The sequence below is a fragment of the Lactuca serriola genome, chromosome 5, assembly GCF_051521515.1.
Source record: "Lactuca serriola cultivar US96UC23 chromosome 5, Lser_US96UC23_V15, whole genome shotgun sequence".
NCBI lineage: Eukaryota > Viridiplantae > Streptophyta > Magnoliopsida > Asterales > Asteraceae > Lactuca > Lactuca serriola.
Window position 1 is genome coordinate 76,040,566 of NC_136412.1, and position 19,723 is coordinate 76,060,288.

Below are 19,723 nucleotides of genomic sequence, written 5' to 3' on the forward strand. Positions count from 1 at the left end.
ACTGATTTGTTATAGCCTGGTATCTATATTTACGACGTCCTTGCTTTTCCTCAGGCATGTTTAATCTCCAACATTGTTTGGATTGCCCTTAGTTGAAGTTGTAAAGGTTTGTTATTCTATGGTAACTGTCTCTTTCTCTAAAGGGTGTAGTTGATAAAAAAAATTGGATTTATCGAAGGATTTAGTCTGTTTGAATAGCGAGAAGGCATTTTCCAGCTATAGGGTTACAGACGAAATGGTGGCAAGACTTCACCTGGGTTGTTGAGTCCAATATCATTGAACTACAATAGATTAGATCGACAGGGACAGTGTACTGAGTTGTTATAACAGTTTATGACATGAACTGCCTACATAGCCAAAATATGAATTGATAGTGGTGATCTTTAAAAGAAACAAGAAGTTTGTCATAATAGTGGCTATAATCGTTACATAGAATTTGGAAAAATTGACCTTGTGGTAGGTCTACAATATACCACACAGGGAAAATTTGACAGCATAGAGGTCTAGTGAAACAGGAGTTGCTAGACGGGGAGGTTTACATGAAAAGAGTACTACTAGGAGTACATACTAAGGTTATTTCACAATCCAAAATAAGTAGTGAGTAGAGTATCCTCTACTTGCGACGGGAACTGGTTGGATGAGCCTTGAGTTCTGCTATTTGACACTATATCTCGAGCATGTGCAATTCATACCTTGCCTGGCGTGCTCGAAGTTCCCTGACTTTAGTTTGAGTTTCAGTTAGCTCTCTCTGCCAAACTTCATTTTGATTTACGATTCTCCCATGAGCTAATCCTAACTGTCGGATGCGAACTATATTGACTCCAGTGTTCGCATCATTCTCCTCAGTTCGATGGATGGTTGTCCTTACTTGTTCATCAATGCGAGCAATTCGGCGAACCAATATAGGAAGGACTCTGTCTGCTGAACCTCCCTCGCTCAGATTGTATAAGCTTCGGTCTCCATGGTATGGAAGGGGTTGACCCTGTTCGTGACTCCACCTATTCAGGTTGGTTGCCCACAGAGGTATCGAGCCATGAAATTCCGATCGAGGATTAGGATTTTGGATCGGAGTCACTAAGGGTAGGTTATTGTCCTCGGGATCTGGGTCTGAGTCTTCTTGCATTTCTTCTTCTGGATCATCCTCTGCCCATCCCCCACTGTCTTGGTTCAGGCAGTAGGGATCCCCTGGTAGATGGAATCCGGCCATTGTGTCTGTACGAGAATAGGGAGATAAGGATTGACTAGAACTAAGGCACATAAGGCTGAACATCAAAGTTAAACTATTGCATGCATAAAATACTCCTATAGTATTCTGAATGTTATGTTTGATTCCAGGGTTTTGGTAAGTTTTAGACTTGTTGTCCACTGTAGCTATCCCCTGGCATATGCTGGTCGGCTCTCAGACAAATATAGTTGATCAGGCTATATTCATCCCAGTCCTGATTACATATTCCAAGGCATACCTATATTGCACAACTCATCTATAATACTTCTATATTTTTTCCCCTTATGATACTGTTACTGTTATGTAATGCATGCATGTGTACTTTTAATAAAACTATATTTTTTTAAAAGTATATTTCTTAATCAGAGTGTTTTTGCCCAGTTGTGTTTATAGTTGTATATCAAAATATGGTTCTGATATACTTAGTTAACTATAAACAATGCTCTGATACCAATCTGTCACACCCCAAACCAGAACGGCGGAAACGTTCGGGGGCGGAGGACGTCATATTCAGTAGCATAACAGTTCATAGTAAGGAAAGTACACACCACCATACATATAAAGGTTTCAAAATGTTTACATATTTGTATTTGTTACATGTTGAAAAGATAAATACATAAACAACTTTCAAAAGAAGTAATTAACGTCAGAGCATTAATCCCCAAAAGTTGGTTTCCGAACCTGCTTAGCGGTTCCCTGAGAATACAAGTTATTTCAAAGAAAAAGTGTCAACAATTAAGTTGGTGAGTTCATAAGCAGTTTTGAGAAAATGTATACCATTCCAAAGTTCGTGCGTTTGCCAAGAAAATCCCTTATTTTCTTATAAAAGTATGAAATGCATATAAATGTTCGTGTTGTGAATTGTAAATAGTTGTACCAGGAAAATCCCTTATTTTCATATTAGTTGATTGTTTTGGATACAGGAAAATCCCTTATTTTCCTAAAGTAACAGGCAGTCTCTAATGTCCAAGACCGAAAATCGCAAGCAACTGACATGCTTAAAGGTTGAGACATAGTTTTATATAATATAGCTAAAAGAAGATCACACTCGTTAGATGAAGAATAGTTTTAATAGCTACCCATTCATCAAAGCAGAATACCATAATAATTGTCTATCCGGTGAGTTTTATAACCATACTAAACATAATATGTCTGTTGCGACGGTCTTCAGGCGTCGAAACGTTATGACAAATTGTCACCCAAAGGCTGCCCTTTTTTTCGGGGCCCTGTGCGGCTGCCCACCTTGCCCCCCCCCCCCCTAGAGCCGGGTCTGTTGCCTAAAGTTGAATTTTATGTTTGTTTTTGCTGCAAACTTGCAATTTCTTTTTCAGATTTACCATTTTTACAAGTTTAACAGGTTATTTGTATAGGTAGCAGCCCACGCACGCGATGAATATGGTACTTTTGCTGATGTGTCAGCCACGCATTTGTTGACTGTGTTTTAATACACAAGACTCAAAAAACGCGATGAATATGGTACTTTTGCTGACGTGTCAGCCATGCATTTGCTGACTGTGTTTTAATACACAAGACTCAAAAAACGACAAAATTGCAAAAATGGTCCCTGTGGTTGGCAAAATTCTGCAGATTTGGTCCAAAACGAAATGTTGGTGCACCACTGGTCCAATTTTAGATACCTTGTGTGGTTTTGGTCCCTATGGTTGACATTTTGTGTGTTTTTAGTCCAAACCCAACCTGAAATGATGAATATGCCCTTTAATGATTCTTTTTTATTTATTTTTAACTTTTTATTACTATTTTCATTAAAAAAATAAAAAGAAAATAATACCACCCTCCCTCCCTCCCTCTCTCTCTCTCTCTAAAAAAACCCAAATCTTCACTTCATCGGTTTCTTTATCAGGTTATCTTCTTCATCAATTTCTTCATCAAATCATATTTTCAGCCTACCATCCCACAATACCTAAATATTCACTTCTCATCTCATTCACTCCTCTTTGTCCCTATATCGTCTCTTTCTCCCTCTAAAACAACAATCTGCATATTTGGAAGAATTCTTAGCTCATCATCGCTTTAGTAAGGATTCACACACACACACACACACACTTTTTGAAATCGATTGAGAAGTTGAATACATATCAGGGGACGAAATCGATTTCAAATATGTCAAGAGTCAACCACATTAAACCCAGTAAACCTTAATCGCTCGATTAATAGGTGTGTATATGTATTTTTGATCGCAGCTCTCAAGGATCCGATTTAAGGGTTGTCTGGTGGTTCGGGAAAGGGGTGAAGGAAAGTGTTCGATTGTGGGTGATTAAGGTGTCTTAGGAGATGGTTTATCAAGAGGAATAATGGTAGTGATAAGTTGTTGGGTTGATAATCGATGATGATTCTCGAAATTGATTGAGATGGTGGGGGTTTTGGTATGCTGAATCAGGTTCTGAAATGATTGAATAGGTATCACGTTATCTGTTTTATCATTCACGATTTGCTTTACAGTTTGTTAATCAGTTCTACCTCACATGATGTTGATTCATTCTTGTTTATGTTTGTGACATCCCCAAAATCTCGGCCAGAAAAGACCGATTTTCATTTATGCTTTTAAAATAATTTCAGAGTAAATCCTTTTGATTTGAAAGAGTTGCGGAATTTGTTCCCAAAAACAAAACGTGATAAAACAATGTTTACCAAAGCATTTCATAAAAGAAATGTATTTTCGTTATATAATCAAAACTCGGGATGTCATGTTCCGATACAGACCATAAAGCATAAACGATAACATTACAAGTCATTCAACAAATATATACATATACAGACTTGTAAACAAAACAACTTGATGGTTCATCCATCTTATGCCCTTGCGCCAGTTCCTGTAATACAAATAAAACTGAGTGGGTCAGGCTTGGGAGCCTGGTTATAGGGTTTTCAACCCACAATAAATAATTATATTTAATTCCACCAACCAACAATAACCCAATTATCCATTCCCGTTATTCTCACTTTACATCCTTAAGACAACTAACATAAGGGACCTAGTCTAAGAATATTTCATCGGGGCGACAACACATGCTTCGGGGGTTCCTCAGCAATATAAGTCAAATAAGGCAACCATGAGAGGGATGGAGTACAGCGAATGAACACCCAAGTTCATTAACACCTACAGGTGGCGAGCCTGCTAGTGTTCCACAGGACTGTCTAGAAAAGTCTGTGGTCGTCATCTAAAGTCCGCTAGATGACTAAATCAAAACAACAACGAGACCTCTCATCTGTTTATTACACACCAACTATCTACCCATGTTCTACCCAACATATTAGTAGATAAAAATATACATTTTTATACATAGTTTAAAAACCTGTATAACATGCTTTAATCAATACATATTCCACATAACAGATGAGGCACACACACATAACACGTATTTCATAGAAAACAAATCAGATCCATGAGATAGAAGAGAGTGAATATACATTCACACATATAACACAAAATATACACATAACACGTATTTCGTATAAAATACTTCATAATTATGCGGTAGAAGAAAGTAACCACACACTCACTTGATCAGAAGATGATCGGACAGCACTACGGCTTACAATAGTAATAATCCTCAACAGATCTGGAAGATCTTCACAAAAATCGAACTTCTCGCGGGTAGAGCTTCGGCTCGGAAACTCTTTTCTTCTCGGGATCTTCGGGTTTCGGAACTTGCTTCGGGTCTCGGGGTTGATACCGGGGCTTCGGGGGGTTAAAATAGGGCTTAGAGGGTGTATCGGGAGTGGGAGAGAAGGGATGGAGCAACCATAGTCGGCTTGTAACGCCCGTAGATCCGGGCTAGCCAAATTAGAGGCAATAGGGGTCGAAAACGACTTTTAGACAAAAGATTATTTAGAATAAATAATCTTAACCAAGTTGTGGAATACGTCACAAGGTTTCCGTACATATAAAGAACGCCGAAATCCGAGTTATAACGAAGAAGTTATGGCCCGTCGAAGTTTTACGGCAAAACCGGCATGGCACCGGGAAGCGTAAATAGTAAATTTACGATAGAGCGAGATTTATCCTTAGCGATCTAAACGGAAGTCGTAGAATATGTTAAACTAAGAACATCGATAAAAAGAACGCCCAAATCTGACTTCGTATGAAGAAGTTATGATTTTTCGAAGTTTCGGACTAGCAGTGTACAACCCGAAATTCGAATATTTGATCGAGCGGTTTTTAGCCGACACGACCTAAACGAGAATCGAAGATCTCGTTGAGAGTAGTGTAACGAGAAAAAGATGGGCGAAAACGGATGTCGGATGAAGAAGTTATGAGGATTTAACGGACCAATCGTGTCCCGGCCCGTTAATAATATAAAATTTAAAATCGAGCCAAAATTAGCCGACGAAGTCTAAACGAAAGTTGTAGAGTACGTTCCCACCTTCGCGTGGATATAAAGAACGTCGAAAACGGAGGTCATACGCGAAAGTTATGAATTTTTAAAGATGAGCATGCAATTTGCGAAATCTGATGCGAGACTGGTGTCGTGGCGCGTTGTGGGCCGTCGGATGATGATTCAGATCTCGCTTCGGATCATGCCACGAAGCCTCGCCCTACGCCCCGCGTCCGAAGTCTGTACGCCCCGCGTACCCTCGCCCTGATCTACTCCGAGTGTTAGACAGCTGGACCCTCGCTGGCACTCTTATCCGATGACTACGCCCCACGTAGGTCCGAGGTACGCCCAGCGTACCGAGGCCTCGCAGGGCTATAAAAGGGGGCCGATTTTCCTTCATTTTTCACACCTTTCTTCACTCTCTCTCTAACTTCTTTCTCTCTCTAAGTGTTCTAAACATCCCTAAACCCTAGTTAAGCCCCTTAGCACCCTAGGGAAGCCCCGAGGCTCCCGGAGTCCCGAGAAAAAGGAGTTTTTCGGTTTCGAAACGCTGCTCCAATTAAGTTCCGGTTTTCGATAAAAATTCGCTGTAAGTATGCTACGCTTACGCAATTTTTAATATAGCTTTCAAATAATTATAGGAATATTATTAGGTCCTTAAAATAATTATTTGGGCTATAATTATGAGTTATATCGAGTATTATTAACGCTTAATAATACTCGGACTAATTAATTTGTCGCGGTTATCGTTAAACTAAACCCTAGTGGTATCGATACTAGGTTTTATCGAAGGAATATCGTTTTGAGAGTATCGAAGCGCTGTCCGAGTGCTGAGTCACCACCTACTCAGGTGAGTGCATGGTCCCTTTCATCTTACACATAGATATGAAGTATTTTAATATAAATTACGTGCTATGTGTGCATATAGTTTGAATACTTGTTATCTATGCTGGATGAATGATTTATACATGTTTTAAATGATTTAAACTGTATATTTATTTTATATCTACGAATATGTTGGGATAAAACATGGGTAGATGAAATAGTTGGTGAGTGATGAAATAAAATAATGAGAGATAGGTGATGATAGGAAGATGATGATAATTAGGTGAGGATAGATAGGTGATTATGAATCGGTGATGTAGGATACTACAACCTTGTCCGACAATTTGGAGATGTAGTCATCTACTAGACTATAGATGGCGACCACGGACTATTATAGACAACCCCGTGGAAACACTAGCAGGCTAGTAACCTGTAGGTGATGAATTACGAGTTCAGGCGATGTTGAAACTACGTATTCATGCGATGATAGTCTAACCCTTATTATGAAGTACGAGTCCAGGCGATGTTGTGGCTACGTATTCATGCGATGATAGACTAACCTTTATCATGATTTACAAGTCCAGGTGATGTTGTGGCTGCGTAATCATGCGATGATACCTTAACTCTTGCTAGACACATATTGAGGGAGTAATCCCCGGATTAGTATTGTCTATGCAATGTGGGCGATGATCCTTAGGTAAAGTTCGTAGGAACACTCAAATAAGGAAATACGATGTAAGGAGATGAGAAGTAAATATGATATAGGAGATGACCCTTGAGATAATATCCTTAGGGAAGACTAAAAGAAGATAATGGGGATGGATAATTGGGTTGATTGTTTGATTGTTTAAACATAATAACTATATTATTGTGGGTTGAAAACCCTATGTACTCACCAGGTTTCCCAACCTGACCCACTCAGTTTATTTACATCACAGGTGACGATATGAAGTGACATTACACTGAGAGATTTAAAGAGATGTAGAACACTAGTGTAAATAATTGTAAGTTCTGTTTATGCTTATGTTTCTGTATTGACAATGACATCCCAAACGTTTTAAAATGAAATAAATACGTTTATTCGAAAATGTTTTAATAACATATTTATCGTGTTTCTCTGGGAACAAATTCCGCAACATTTTTATGAAAAGAAATACTCTGATTTTTATAAAGCATAAACAAAATCGGTCTTTTCTGGCCGTGATTTTGGGGATGTCACACGGCTGGCCCTTCAAATCTATTTATAGGGAAAATTTGGCCCTTGCCACGTCGTGGGATCCTTTTTCCACGTCGTGGGCTTGGTCGTCATTGCATACGTCATTGCAAGTTGCATCTGGGGGACTCTCGGAGGTGTCAGGAGACTTGCCACGTCGTGGCACTACTTGCCACGTCGTGGTCTCTGACAGTTTTGGGGTTTCGCGCCCCGAACTTCAGAAATTCATAACTTTCGCATACGAACTCCGTTTTCGACGTTCTTTATATCGACGCGAAGGTGAGATTATGCTCTACAACTTTCGTTTAGACTCCATTGGATAATTTTGACTTTATTTTTAATATATTATAATTATATTACTTATATATTATTTTTAGTAGGCCGGGACAGGAAAACTCCGTTCGAAATTCATAACTCTTTCATCTGAACTCCGTTTTCGTCCGTCTTTCCGTCGTTGCACTACTATCGATGAGATCTTCAATTCTCATTTAGATCACTAAGGATAGATATCTATCTACCTTAAATTCACTATTTACGTCGCGCTGGGTCGTGCCGGTTCTGTCGTGAAACTTCGACATGTCATAACTTCTTCGTTATAACTCGGATTTCGGCATTCTTTATATATATATTCGGAAACCTCGTTTCAACCACTACAACATTATCCATAGATATCGGCTTTATCTAACATTTCATCTTGACGTTTATTTTTATTCTTAATTAAATTAAGTCACACAATCTCGATGGTGATTCTTGAATGATTGAGATTTGTGAAAAAAAATTCTGATAATGGATGAAGGTGATGATGGTGAGACTGAATTTGTATGGTGGTGGCGGTGGATAGATGGTGGTTGATATCATCAGAGAACGGAGATGGTGGTGGAAGAGAAAGAGTGAATCGAGTCTTCCTTTGCAACCATTTTCTTTTCCTGGACCCATTTCTCTGCATCTCTATCTCTCACACAATCCCGTTTTCCTCTCAAAGAAGATGATGTTCATATGTTTTTGTTTTTAGTTGCAGGTTGTGGAGAGGGAGAGATGATGAACATGCCTTATTTCTTCCTCTAATGAATCATGTAGAGAGAGAGAGAGAGACATTTTTCTCAATTTAATTAATGAAAAACATTTGAATAAATATAAAAAAATTAAAAAAAACAAATATAAGGGTATAATAGTCTTTTTATGTTGACAGAGACCAACAACAATAGAAAGATCCAATTTTGGACCAGTGGTGTACCAACATTTCGTTTTGGACTAAATCTGCAGAATTTTGCCAACCACAGGGACTATTTTTGCAATTTAATGAGGTAGGCACGGTTTGAACCTACCACCTCAAACTCAAAATACAAACGCTTACCACTAAGCTACATTGGCTGAAACGTTTTATTACCTGAAAATATGAATATAATATATATCACAGAAACATTTGATTTTAATTATTATTATTATTTTGTTTTTTCAATCTACATAAGTATTTTTATGAAATATTTTTTTTTTCTTCGTATTTTCAATATAAATTCATATTTTTTTTTTGTCATCGTAAGTGTTTTTTTTTGGATTCAATATAAATAGTTAAATAAATGCATTTATTATTTTCATTATATATATATATATATATATATATATATATATATATATATATTAGAATGTATAATTACTTTTTTAAATATAAATACCTATATATAGGTATTTATAGGTATAAAATATGAAAATACAATATAAAATACATTATGTATAAATTTTTTTTTTGCACATCTAGAATGTGTATATATATTTATTTCGTATAAAACATATTATATACATATAAATATCAAAATAATATATAAATACATTCAAATATATATATATATATATATATATATATATATATATATATATATATATATATATATATATATATATAAATAATGTTTTTATACATATAAATAATGCTTTTTACATATAAATAACGATGTTCTACATATTTAGATGTATAAAAATATTTCTCATTCACATAAAATACATTAATATTTTTTTTTATAAAAAATAAATACATATATACCTAATAAATACGTTACGTACGTTTTTATGTGATATATATATATATATATATATATATATATATATATATATATATATATATATTAAAATACGGTTTCCAATATATAAATACGCTCAAAACATAATAATAATAATAATAATTGTTCCAGCATTAGAGTATATTATGTTAGGAAATTAAACAAAAGAATCCTTCTAGTCTATTGGTCGAATTCTATGCCAAGTTGGGGGAGGCGTGGGTTCGAATCTCCCTGGTCTTTTTTTCATTCATAAGTTTTCGTTTTTTTGAGGGCAACAACGCTGACGTGGCCAAGCCATGTCAGCCTCTTTCCTCCAATCACTTATGGGTTGACCGACCATAGAAGGTTAAGGGGCAAAAGTGAGCATTTTTTCCGATATTTGAGGCATAAACGAACATAAATTTCAACTTTTGGTAAAACCTGAAAACCTTGGGGTTTTTATGACATTAACCCAATCCATATACATAATAAGGTTAAAACAACAACTCAAAAAATATATAAATATATAAAAATCTATTTTTAAATGAAAGCAAACTACATATATAACTAATATAGTAAAGCTAAATCTTGTGTGCTTCAGGTATATCCAGTTTGAAGGTAATCTTAGAAATTTTTGTTGATACCAAAATACGCACTGCACAAAGATTTTAATATATATAATATATAAAACAATGATTTATAATAATATGAAAAAACTTAAAAAAATGTGTACTACTAAGGAAAATGTAATTTATAACATACTTGTTGGTAAGTGAACCAACTTGACTCGAGAAACAAAAATTATATTTTTCCTTGATATTGCACGATAAGTTGGAACAATAAGTGATGTACTTTTGTCATACAACTTCAATTGTATCTTGTATCCCCTATAAATATTTTTTATTATAATAAGTAAATGTTACATTTTTTTAATGAACTACATACAAAATACTTATAAATTAATTTAAATAATAAATTTACTTACGTTTCATCTTTCAAAAATATTATAAATTTATCCTCGAATCTAATCCTTTTGCTCGATACAATTTTCCAAACGAAATCTACAAAAAATTAAAACACATTTTAATAATTCATATATAATATATGTATATGAAAAAAGTAATGAAAAAAATATTTGTATAAGTGTATATATACCGATTAAAATTTTTCGAACATGATTGCAATGTAAAACTCTTTTTTATGGGAAACACTAAAGGATACAAAGGAAATCCATTTTGTAAATCCATCGCAACCATTGTAAGCTGTGTATTTTCTTTGATACTGATCTTTAAATCACCATACACGAAACAATAGTTTTCATATTTCGGGTAATCATGGAAGTGAAATTGTTCTACTGTGAAAGACGATAAAGAAAAAAGACCTCGCACCAAGTCATCATCGTACAAATGAAACAAATGCCGTGGGACAAACCTTGTCATTTTTTCTCTCTAAAAAATTGTATATTTAGTATAATATCATGAAAATAAAAAGGAATGTAGTAAAAAACATGTTTACTAACATTTTTGTCAACAAATATAACCACCTTTCTATTTCCCTCGATGTCATGCCAAATATAGTCAACTCGAACAAATGACATCTTATACGTAACTCCAGTATATTGGAACCGAAGAGATTGAAAAACTTCAACATTCACATTCCTATCCATTATCTATCAACAATTGAAAGTTAATTTAAAAAAATTATAAAATAATAATATAATATACAACCAGAGTAATAGATGTTTTTTATATAATATGGTAACCTTTCTTTATATATTCATAACTTCAATTGTATAAATTAATTAAAATTTAATGTATAGTTTTTTGGTTACACCAAGTGGCTAACTTGTAGGTCAATTTGGTACTATAAATTTAAAACTTATTAATTTTTATGTTTCATATTCACTATGATTGTATTGAAATATATGCAGAGAATATATATATATATATATATATATATATATATATATATATATATATATATATATATATATATATAATATTTTATTAACCTATATATCATAGTTACTTGTAATGAATATTTCATTTCAAGTAACATTGAATAACAAATATACTTTATATATGCATATCTTTCAACATATCAGCATAATAACAAATGATCTAAATAGTAAAATATAAAATGTATTAATAATCTTCATAAGACATATACTAATCATTAGAAAAATTACATACCTTCACACTCTTTGAAATACTTTATATATATATATATATAAAACGCCCCTTCCTTTAGAATGTAAGGAAATTGGAGTTAGGAGGATTTTTGATTGATTTATGAGGATATTTTTTTGGATTTATGAGGAATTTTGGGTGATTTTAGAAAACGTAAGAAAACTTTGAATTTCCATACTACCCACTAACTCTATAAATAATAAACAATAATGAGAGTTATAGGGATATATAGCTTTTGGATTACTAACATTTTTTAATGCTTTGGCTGTAGGTTTACGATTCAAGTTCTTTTCGCGTCCATGGTGTTGATGTTGAAGTCAAAAAGACAGAAAGTATATTTTATAAATATCATTTTTTCACCGATGTCTTGAAAGAAATTCTACATCTATAGTATACTTACATAATTCACACCACACTATTATAAAAAAAATTAAAAAAATTAAAAAATAAAAGAGATTAAAATACTAAAATTATTTCTTAGTTTTGATTTAACCTCAAATGATTTGCTACTGGAAATATCTTTTTTTATGAGTTTTGCTATAATTTCAAGGAATATCTATTCTATGAATTTTGCTATAGTTTCAAATGATTTTCTTCTTAATTAATATTCCCAAAGGGGGTGACACTTGACAATAAGATGAGATTTGGAGAGAAAAAAATTGCCTAAGTAAGCAACCAACTGGGCAAGTTATGAGCATATAACATATAATTATTATGACCACAATATAGAAAAGTTAATATCGTCATCAGATTCCGATAAGTATCAACAATTTAATCAGGGATGATTAACAAAACATGGATCCACAAGTTATCTTAATTTTTCTAGAATACCAAAAATATCGTTCATGGGCCGTGCTTAGCACGGACCTAAGATGTACCTAGTATATATATATATATATATATATATATATATATATATATATATATATATATATATATATATATATATATAGAGAGAGAGAGAGAGAGAGAGAGTTAGGTTTAAATGTTTTTAGCAACTATTGTGTGCCTAAATGCACCAATCAGAAAATTGCAAATAATTAAATAATTAATTAAATAGAAAAGGGTATTTTTGGTTTTTTGCACTAGCAATTAATGAGATCATTTAAATAAATCCCTACAATTAAGGAAACAAAACAAATACCTAATATATTTCTTTTACAAACGTGGACATCAATTTTTTCCCTTTATTATCTCTTCTCCCTCTCTTTCTCTAATCCTACCTTTGCATCTTCATAACCCTAACCAAATTGCCGGCCATTCCATTGCTGCCGTTCACACACATTTTTCCATCGATTTTTGTGGTTTCCCCCTATCACCTCTCATTTTTTCACGATTGTTCCTTTTGGGCAGGTTCGATTTGCCTTTGATTTACCTGTCGATCTTCACCTTTCTCTATCCCTCTCGCCCCACGTCGCTGATTTCGACCGGAGACGGAAAAGAGAAGCAGCAACAACGAAGATGCCTCCTTCAAGCAGCAAGTAATTAGAGGGTGTCCACTCAGTCAATGGTTGTGTCTATCCTCTCTCTGATTCCTGCAATACTAGACGATTTGAAGGTGATGTCGATTTAAGGGTCACCACATCACCGTTTGTGGATGATAGATCGATTAGGAGAGAGGCAAAGACCAGCCCACCAAGGTACGCTGTGATTTTCTAGAAATATGTTTTGTTATTGATTTGGAATATGAATTTGTAGGATACAAAATTGCTGCAAGCATTTATTTGTATAAATGTGTGTTTATATTATATGAAATCTTTGACTAATGAGTAACAATTGATAGAATCTGTGATGATACAGTGTGTGCCTAAAAGGTGTCCGATGAAATGTCGATTAGAATAAATTACAATTGTTTGATGTCTAATACATTCTATCAGAATTTACAGTTGTTATTCTTTTAGAATGCTCCAAATTTGTTAATATTTGAAAGTTGATTGTCTTTTTATTGTTTTTTATTATTTTTTTGTGGATTTAGGGTTTGAAGACACTAAATTCGACAGAATTCTATTTCAATCTCTCCTTATTTGTCAAGATAGGAAAAGTAAAAAACATTGCAAGATAGGAAAAATGAAATACATTTTGTTAGAATCTGGTCATGTGGTATGTATTCTGTCAAAACTCTTAGAATGTCTATTATTCTGGCAGAATTCGATTTCAATCTCCTTATTTGTCAAGATAGGAAAAGTAAAAACAATTGCAAGATAGGAAAAATGAAATACATTCTGTTAGAATATGCTATCATTCTATATTATATAGTTTTTATAAAATAAGTAATGCTTGTATTCTGTTAGAATTTATTTGTAGAAATACATTCTCTTAGAATGTCTTTTGAGAATGTTTGTTAACAACAAGTACATTAGCTTCATTGGTAATACTAATGAATAATGCATTTTATTCTTTCAGAATGACTTTGAAGAAGGAATTCAATACTGATCATACAAGAGAAAGATTTGGAATCGAGGTCAACAACAAATATATTTTGCGAAGAATTACATTCTTACGATAATATATCATATTTTCATCATAGTATGAATCAAGTGCATTATTTGGACCTTTGATGAAGAGCATGTGTATTTGCTTAATAATTGTATATTTAAGAATGTTATTTCTTAATATTTTTATTCAATTTTGATGATATTATGTTAGAATATGTATAACTATATTAAATTGTATAAGACTATTAGTTTGCAAGAATATGTATGATTTTGTATTCACGTTCGAATGTATATGAAGAATATATGTTGAATTATTAAATCAGGTTAATTATAAAAAATATATGCATTGGAAATATATTCCACAAGAATAAAATCGAAAATATCTTTACTAATTAATGTTTGACATTCTGACAGAATAAAATCAGATTTAAATTTGGATTATTTTAAAATATTCAGATTTTAAAAAATAAAGGAATTCATTATCCCTAAAAATCCAAAAATTTCCCTTTTTAATATAGGTTGATTGACTAAAATGCCCTTATGCTGGAATTTGTGTGATTATATGGTACATGTTACCCTATTGTGATATCATAGACCATCATATCATGATCTTTGATTATATTCCATTCGGTGGTCCAGATTTGTGCATTCTGGCACACAATAGTTAGTAAAAACAAAATAACCTAATCATATATATATATATATATATATATATATATATATATATATATATATATATATATATATATATATATAAACCTGAATAACAAAAAAAATCATAGAAAATAAAAACTAATCATCTATCAAGTTTACTTAACAACAAAATCATAGATTTCAAGCATAAATTCATTTGTACCTCAGTATAAGGTATTATTCGGCCATATGACAATAAAAAAATACACAAATGTAAAATAAGCAAGTATGATAATTTTCATACCTATCTGTTAGTGATTTGAAATCATCAAATATGAGAGAAAAGAACTTTTTGGACAATGAGAAAGAAAGGAGGAGACAGAAAAACTGCCATTAAATTTAACGTCAAACATCACATCCGTAACAACCTATAGGTAACACTAAGCATTACTTAAGAACGGAAATAACCATCTACAAAATCATTCAATTACACGGCCTTGTAAATCCGAAAATGAAAGGGGAAGACATGAAAGCAATGCTTGAATCTCTAATTAAGCAAGCTTAGTCAAACACAAACGCCATGGATAAAGTGTAGAAGAAGCTGGAGCGGGATTACGACAGCAAGAAGAAAATGTATGAAAAGCTGGAGACTCGGCCCCGTTACATGAACTACATTCAATCACAAAAGATTTTGCATGCTGCAAAAATCCAAAACGCCAATATCATAGATTATGTTTACAACATTCAGCAGGAGGTAACTACTCAAATTAGTTAAAAACTACTCAAATCAGTTAATAACACCAATGCATATTTGACTTTTATGCAAAAATATAAAATAAAATATTAAATCTAGTAAGTAGTTAAATCAATTAGAGTTGTCAATCATAATTAAATATATTTTATTTATAATTTATAATTTTATTATTAATAGTCTGATTTTCTTAATATTTATATTAATTATAAATAATATTGTTCATCCTAAATATTTTATTATTATTATATTGGTTGTATTATTAAATTTGATGTAGGTTGATATTTTTAAAGCTAACTGTGAGGCTGATACCCCTTCCAATTAAAAAGCCATGGCAGATCCTCCCTCTCATTTCTTCAAGTTTATCCCTCCAGGCCATAAATTTAAGCTCGTAAGAACTTTTATGTATCATGCACTTGTATAATTTCCATTCACAAGCCACCAAACGTGCATAATTTACTGTACGCTATATTTTTATACATACTGTTGTATTTGCAGTCGATTCCAAGTTCTTTCTTGATGAACCTGAACCATGGTAGATGTTTCAAAGCGACACTGAGACGGGGGTGTCATGAATGGTCGGTTGACATTGACGACGGGGTGTTTGGTGAAGGCTGGAGGAGGTTTGTGAGAGAGAATGGAGTGCAAGAGTTTGACATTATTCTGTTCAAACATCAAGGAAGCATGGTGTTCGAATTTTTAGTGTTTGACCAATCTACATGTGAAAGACAATACCCGAATATATTTGAAGAAATGGATGTAGAAGAAGAGCTTTTCACAGAATCTGATACGATCTTTACACATAGTAAGCTCTCTAGCTAGTATCCCTTTAATTTCCCAGAGGTTGTAAAATACCTTCGATACTGTTTAATATTTTGTACTTAATTTCAGCTCTAGAATGGCGTAACATATTAATTTTAAGTTCATCAGTTTAATAATTATACATATTAATAAAATTTATCCGTTATTTAAAGAAATGGTATATATGAAATGGTTATTCAAAGGGCTGAAGAACCGCAAAAAGCGCAAGAGGAACGATTATGCATCTGATCAAGACCAAGAAAATTTTCAAGTAAAGAAGGAAACTGGTTTTACAAAGAAGAAGTCAACTACTTTGACTCCCAACAATCACCAATATTTTATTTCAAATCTGAAGACTTGCAGCTTCAAAATGTCGGTTCTGGTAACTTTCGTAACCCTTAATTAATCTTATGGTATATTCGGTTTAATCATTTACATATCTTATGGAGATTATGTTATTTCAGCATCTTCCTATTCACTTTACGACACCAAATTGTTTTAAAGTTGGAGAACTGATTCTTATAGACAATCAAGGTCGATCATGGCCGGTTTATCTAAACAAAATAGATAAGAATCGGTTTTATATTGGATGCGGTTTTAAAGCTTTTCGTGTTGCGAATTCCTTAAAGGAAGGTGATGCATTCAAGTTTGAGCTAGTCGAGAAAGAGAAGAACAAGCCTCCTGTAGTCAACTTTTTATGTATGGTATTTTCTTTCCTTTTTTTTTTATGCGAATTCCTTAAAGGAAACAATTAATCTTCGAATTATTTAATGTCCACAAATCAAAATTTTGTTTATTTTATATCGGAGGTCCATTTCGTTTTGAAGAAGATGACCGACGCTACTTCATGGGAAAATTGAAGTCCAAGTTACACCAATTGGTAAATTTTTCCTTATAAGAAAGCTCATTTTGGGGAGGGAACCATTTGTAAAATTTCTTATTAAGAATTGTGGTTATTCATTATTGTAGTATCTCCCACAAGACTTTGTGAGGTTAAATGGGTTACTCAATAAGAAAAAGGTGATTCTTAAAAATACCGAAGACGAAAGGTTATGGTGGGTCGATTTAAAGAAGTATAAGAACATGACTTGCTATATTATGGGAAAAGGTTGGAAAGATTTTCGTGTTGCAAATGGATTGAAGGAAGGAGATTGTTTCAAACTCTCGGTGGTCGATGGGGAAAACCCCATAGTTAGTTTTACTTTAAAAAAAAATCATTAAAAAATCGATAGGTAGGCTTTCTTATCGTTATTATATTGATGTACGTCAATGTTATCTTTCATATAACAAATTGGCCAAAGCCTTTAATCTGTCAAGTATGTAGTGCTTACAAATGATGTTGCATCCTCCCTAAATGAAACCTTAATAGATAATGAAAGTGTTTTTGTTATTTTCACAATCTTTTTAATTTTGTCACATGTAATTTTTTTTAGTATTTTTGTCTAATTTGTTTTCTATGTGTCATTTTTTTATTTATTCCGTTTTTATTTTATTGACATATTATTAATTTATTTAAGGCGGTTTATTATTAGAATAAATTATAATAAATGTGTATTTCTCTTGATAGGAAATATTTCAAATTTTTAAAAATTTTGGTCTATTAAGATTCAAATGGAATCATATGTAACTAAACAAAAAATTTGATACAAAGTAGTGCATTTCCAATTTATTAATTTTTTGTTTATTGTAAAATCGTCTAAAGTAAGATTTTTTTTTTGCTTACTGAGCTTTTGGTTTGTCTTGGTTTGAACTGACTTTGATATTACATTTTGAATTTTTATTTTCCGAGGTTATAATAATATCATATTTATTTCTATTCAATATTCGTTAGAGCAATTTGAATCATGTAGCCCAAATTAAAGAGACCACAAATCATTCTAATGAACAATCCTAATTAATTATATAACATAATTGAGGTTGTGATGATTATGTGATATGATAAATTGGTATACTTCAAATTTCATAAAATTTTATTTCTATTTTGACATATATTTTATTCATAGAAAGAATGCATATTTGATATATATATATATATATATATATATATATATATATATATATATATATATATATATATATATATATATATATATATATATAAACCAAATAACTAGAGTTTTAATAGCACTATTTCTTACAACATGTTTAAATTTAACAATTATGTAATTTAACTATCTAAAATGTATTCTTAAAATATCAATTTTAACATCCCTTAATATTTCAAAATTTCATATAAGTTTATTTTTATAAAAAAGATTCCAAGCTTAAGAAGATTTCATCATTTGATGTCACATTTTTTTTATGGAATCAGATCCTTATTGATAACAATTTACAAGCTTGAATTTATATATCATATGATCATCGGTGTTTGTTAATTGTTTGTCCTTTCTCTAGGCACAAGTCATCGTTGTTTTTGTGGACTGCATAATCAGTTACTAATCTTTTCATTTTGTTGCGTCATATAGACTTGTAATATAGTTAATCTGTTATCAAATGTATTTAATCGACATTGAAAATTATTATGTTTTTTTACGATCAACGTGTTTGTGATACCAGGTATAATCAAGAATGGTTCAAATTGAATGTTTTTTCGTTTGACATCTTCATTTTCCCTTAATTGATTGCTAAACTTAGTACAAAACAGTCATGTTCTTTCATCTTATGATGTCCTTAATATGACTGAAAAAAAAAATAATGTTTACTTTAAGGATACTTTTGGAATTTTGTCAAAACAATTGTCTTTATTGACATTGTCAACTATCTAAATTAGCATTGTACTTGCAACACTCAATTAATCATATAACATCTTATTTCAGTATTAGTGCAGTAAAAAACTATGCATTAATATTTTATGTAGAACTTATCATATTTTAATAGTATAGTACGACACAGGGGCAGAATGGTAATTTTTTATAGGGGCGGAATGGTTTTTTTAAATGTTTAAGAGAGATTGGTTATATTTTACTGGTTGTATGTTTTGCGATGACAATAAACAAAAATCATTGACAATCGCTATCAAATGTGGGTTTGTTTTTTAGACAACCAGTGTTACTCATGAACAGTTGTATATTGCATTGTCCAGAGTTAAAAAACAATGATAAATTATAAATATTAATTTTATACAATGATAGTAACCTTAGCAATAAGACATCTAATATTGTATTCAAAGAAGTTTTTAGAAATCTATAATTCATAACAATTATTTACAATATGTCATTATTATTTTTTATTAATTTAGGTTCAATTACTTTAAAAATTGTTTAATGTTCATAATTTGATAT

General features: G+C 32.2%; 1 protein-coding gene across 1 annotated transcript; it reads left to right on the forward strand.

The window, feature by feature from the left end:
• Positions 1-15,925: 15,925 nt before the first annotated feature.
• LOC145050534 (B3 domain-containing protein REM10-like) lies at positions 15,926-17,841 on the forward strand. Its single transcript, XM_078998767.1, has 6 exons — positions 15,926-16,032; positions 16,140-16,446; positions 16,646-16,824; positions 16,907-17,141; positions 17,252-17,322; positions 17,412-17,841. The coding sequence occupies exons 1-6, from the start codon at positions 15,973-15,975 to the stop codon at positions 17,661-17,663; spliced, it is 1,104 nt and encodes a 367-aa protein (XP_078854893.1). The 5' UTR covers positions 15,926-15,972; the 3' UTR covers positions 17,664-17,841.
• The last annotated feature ends 1,882 nt before the right edge of the window (positions 17,842-19,723 follow it).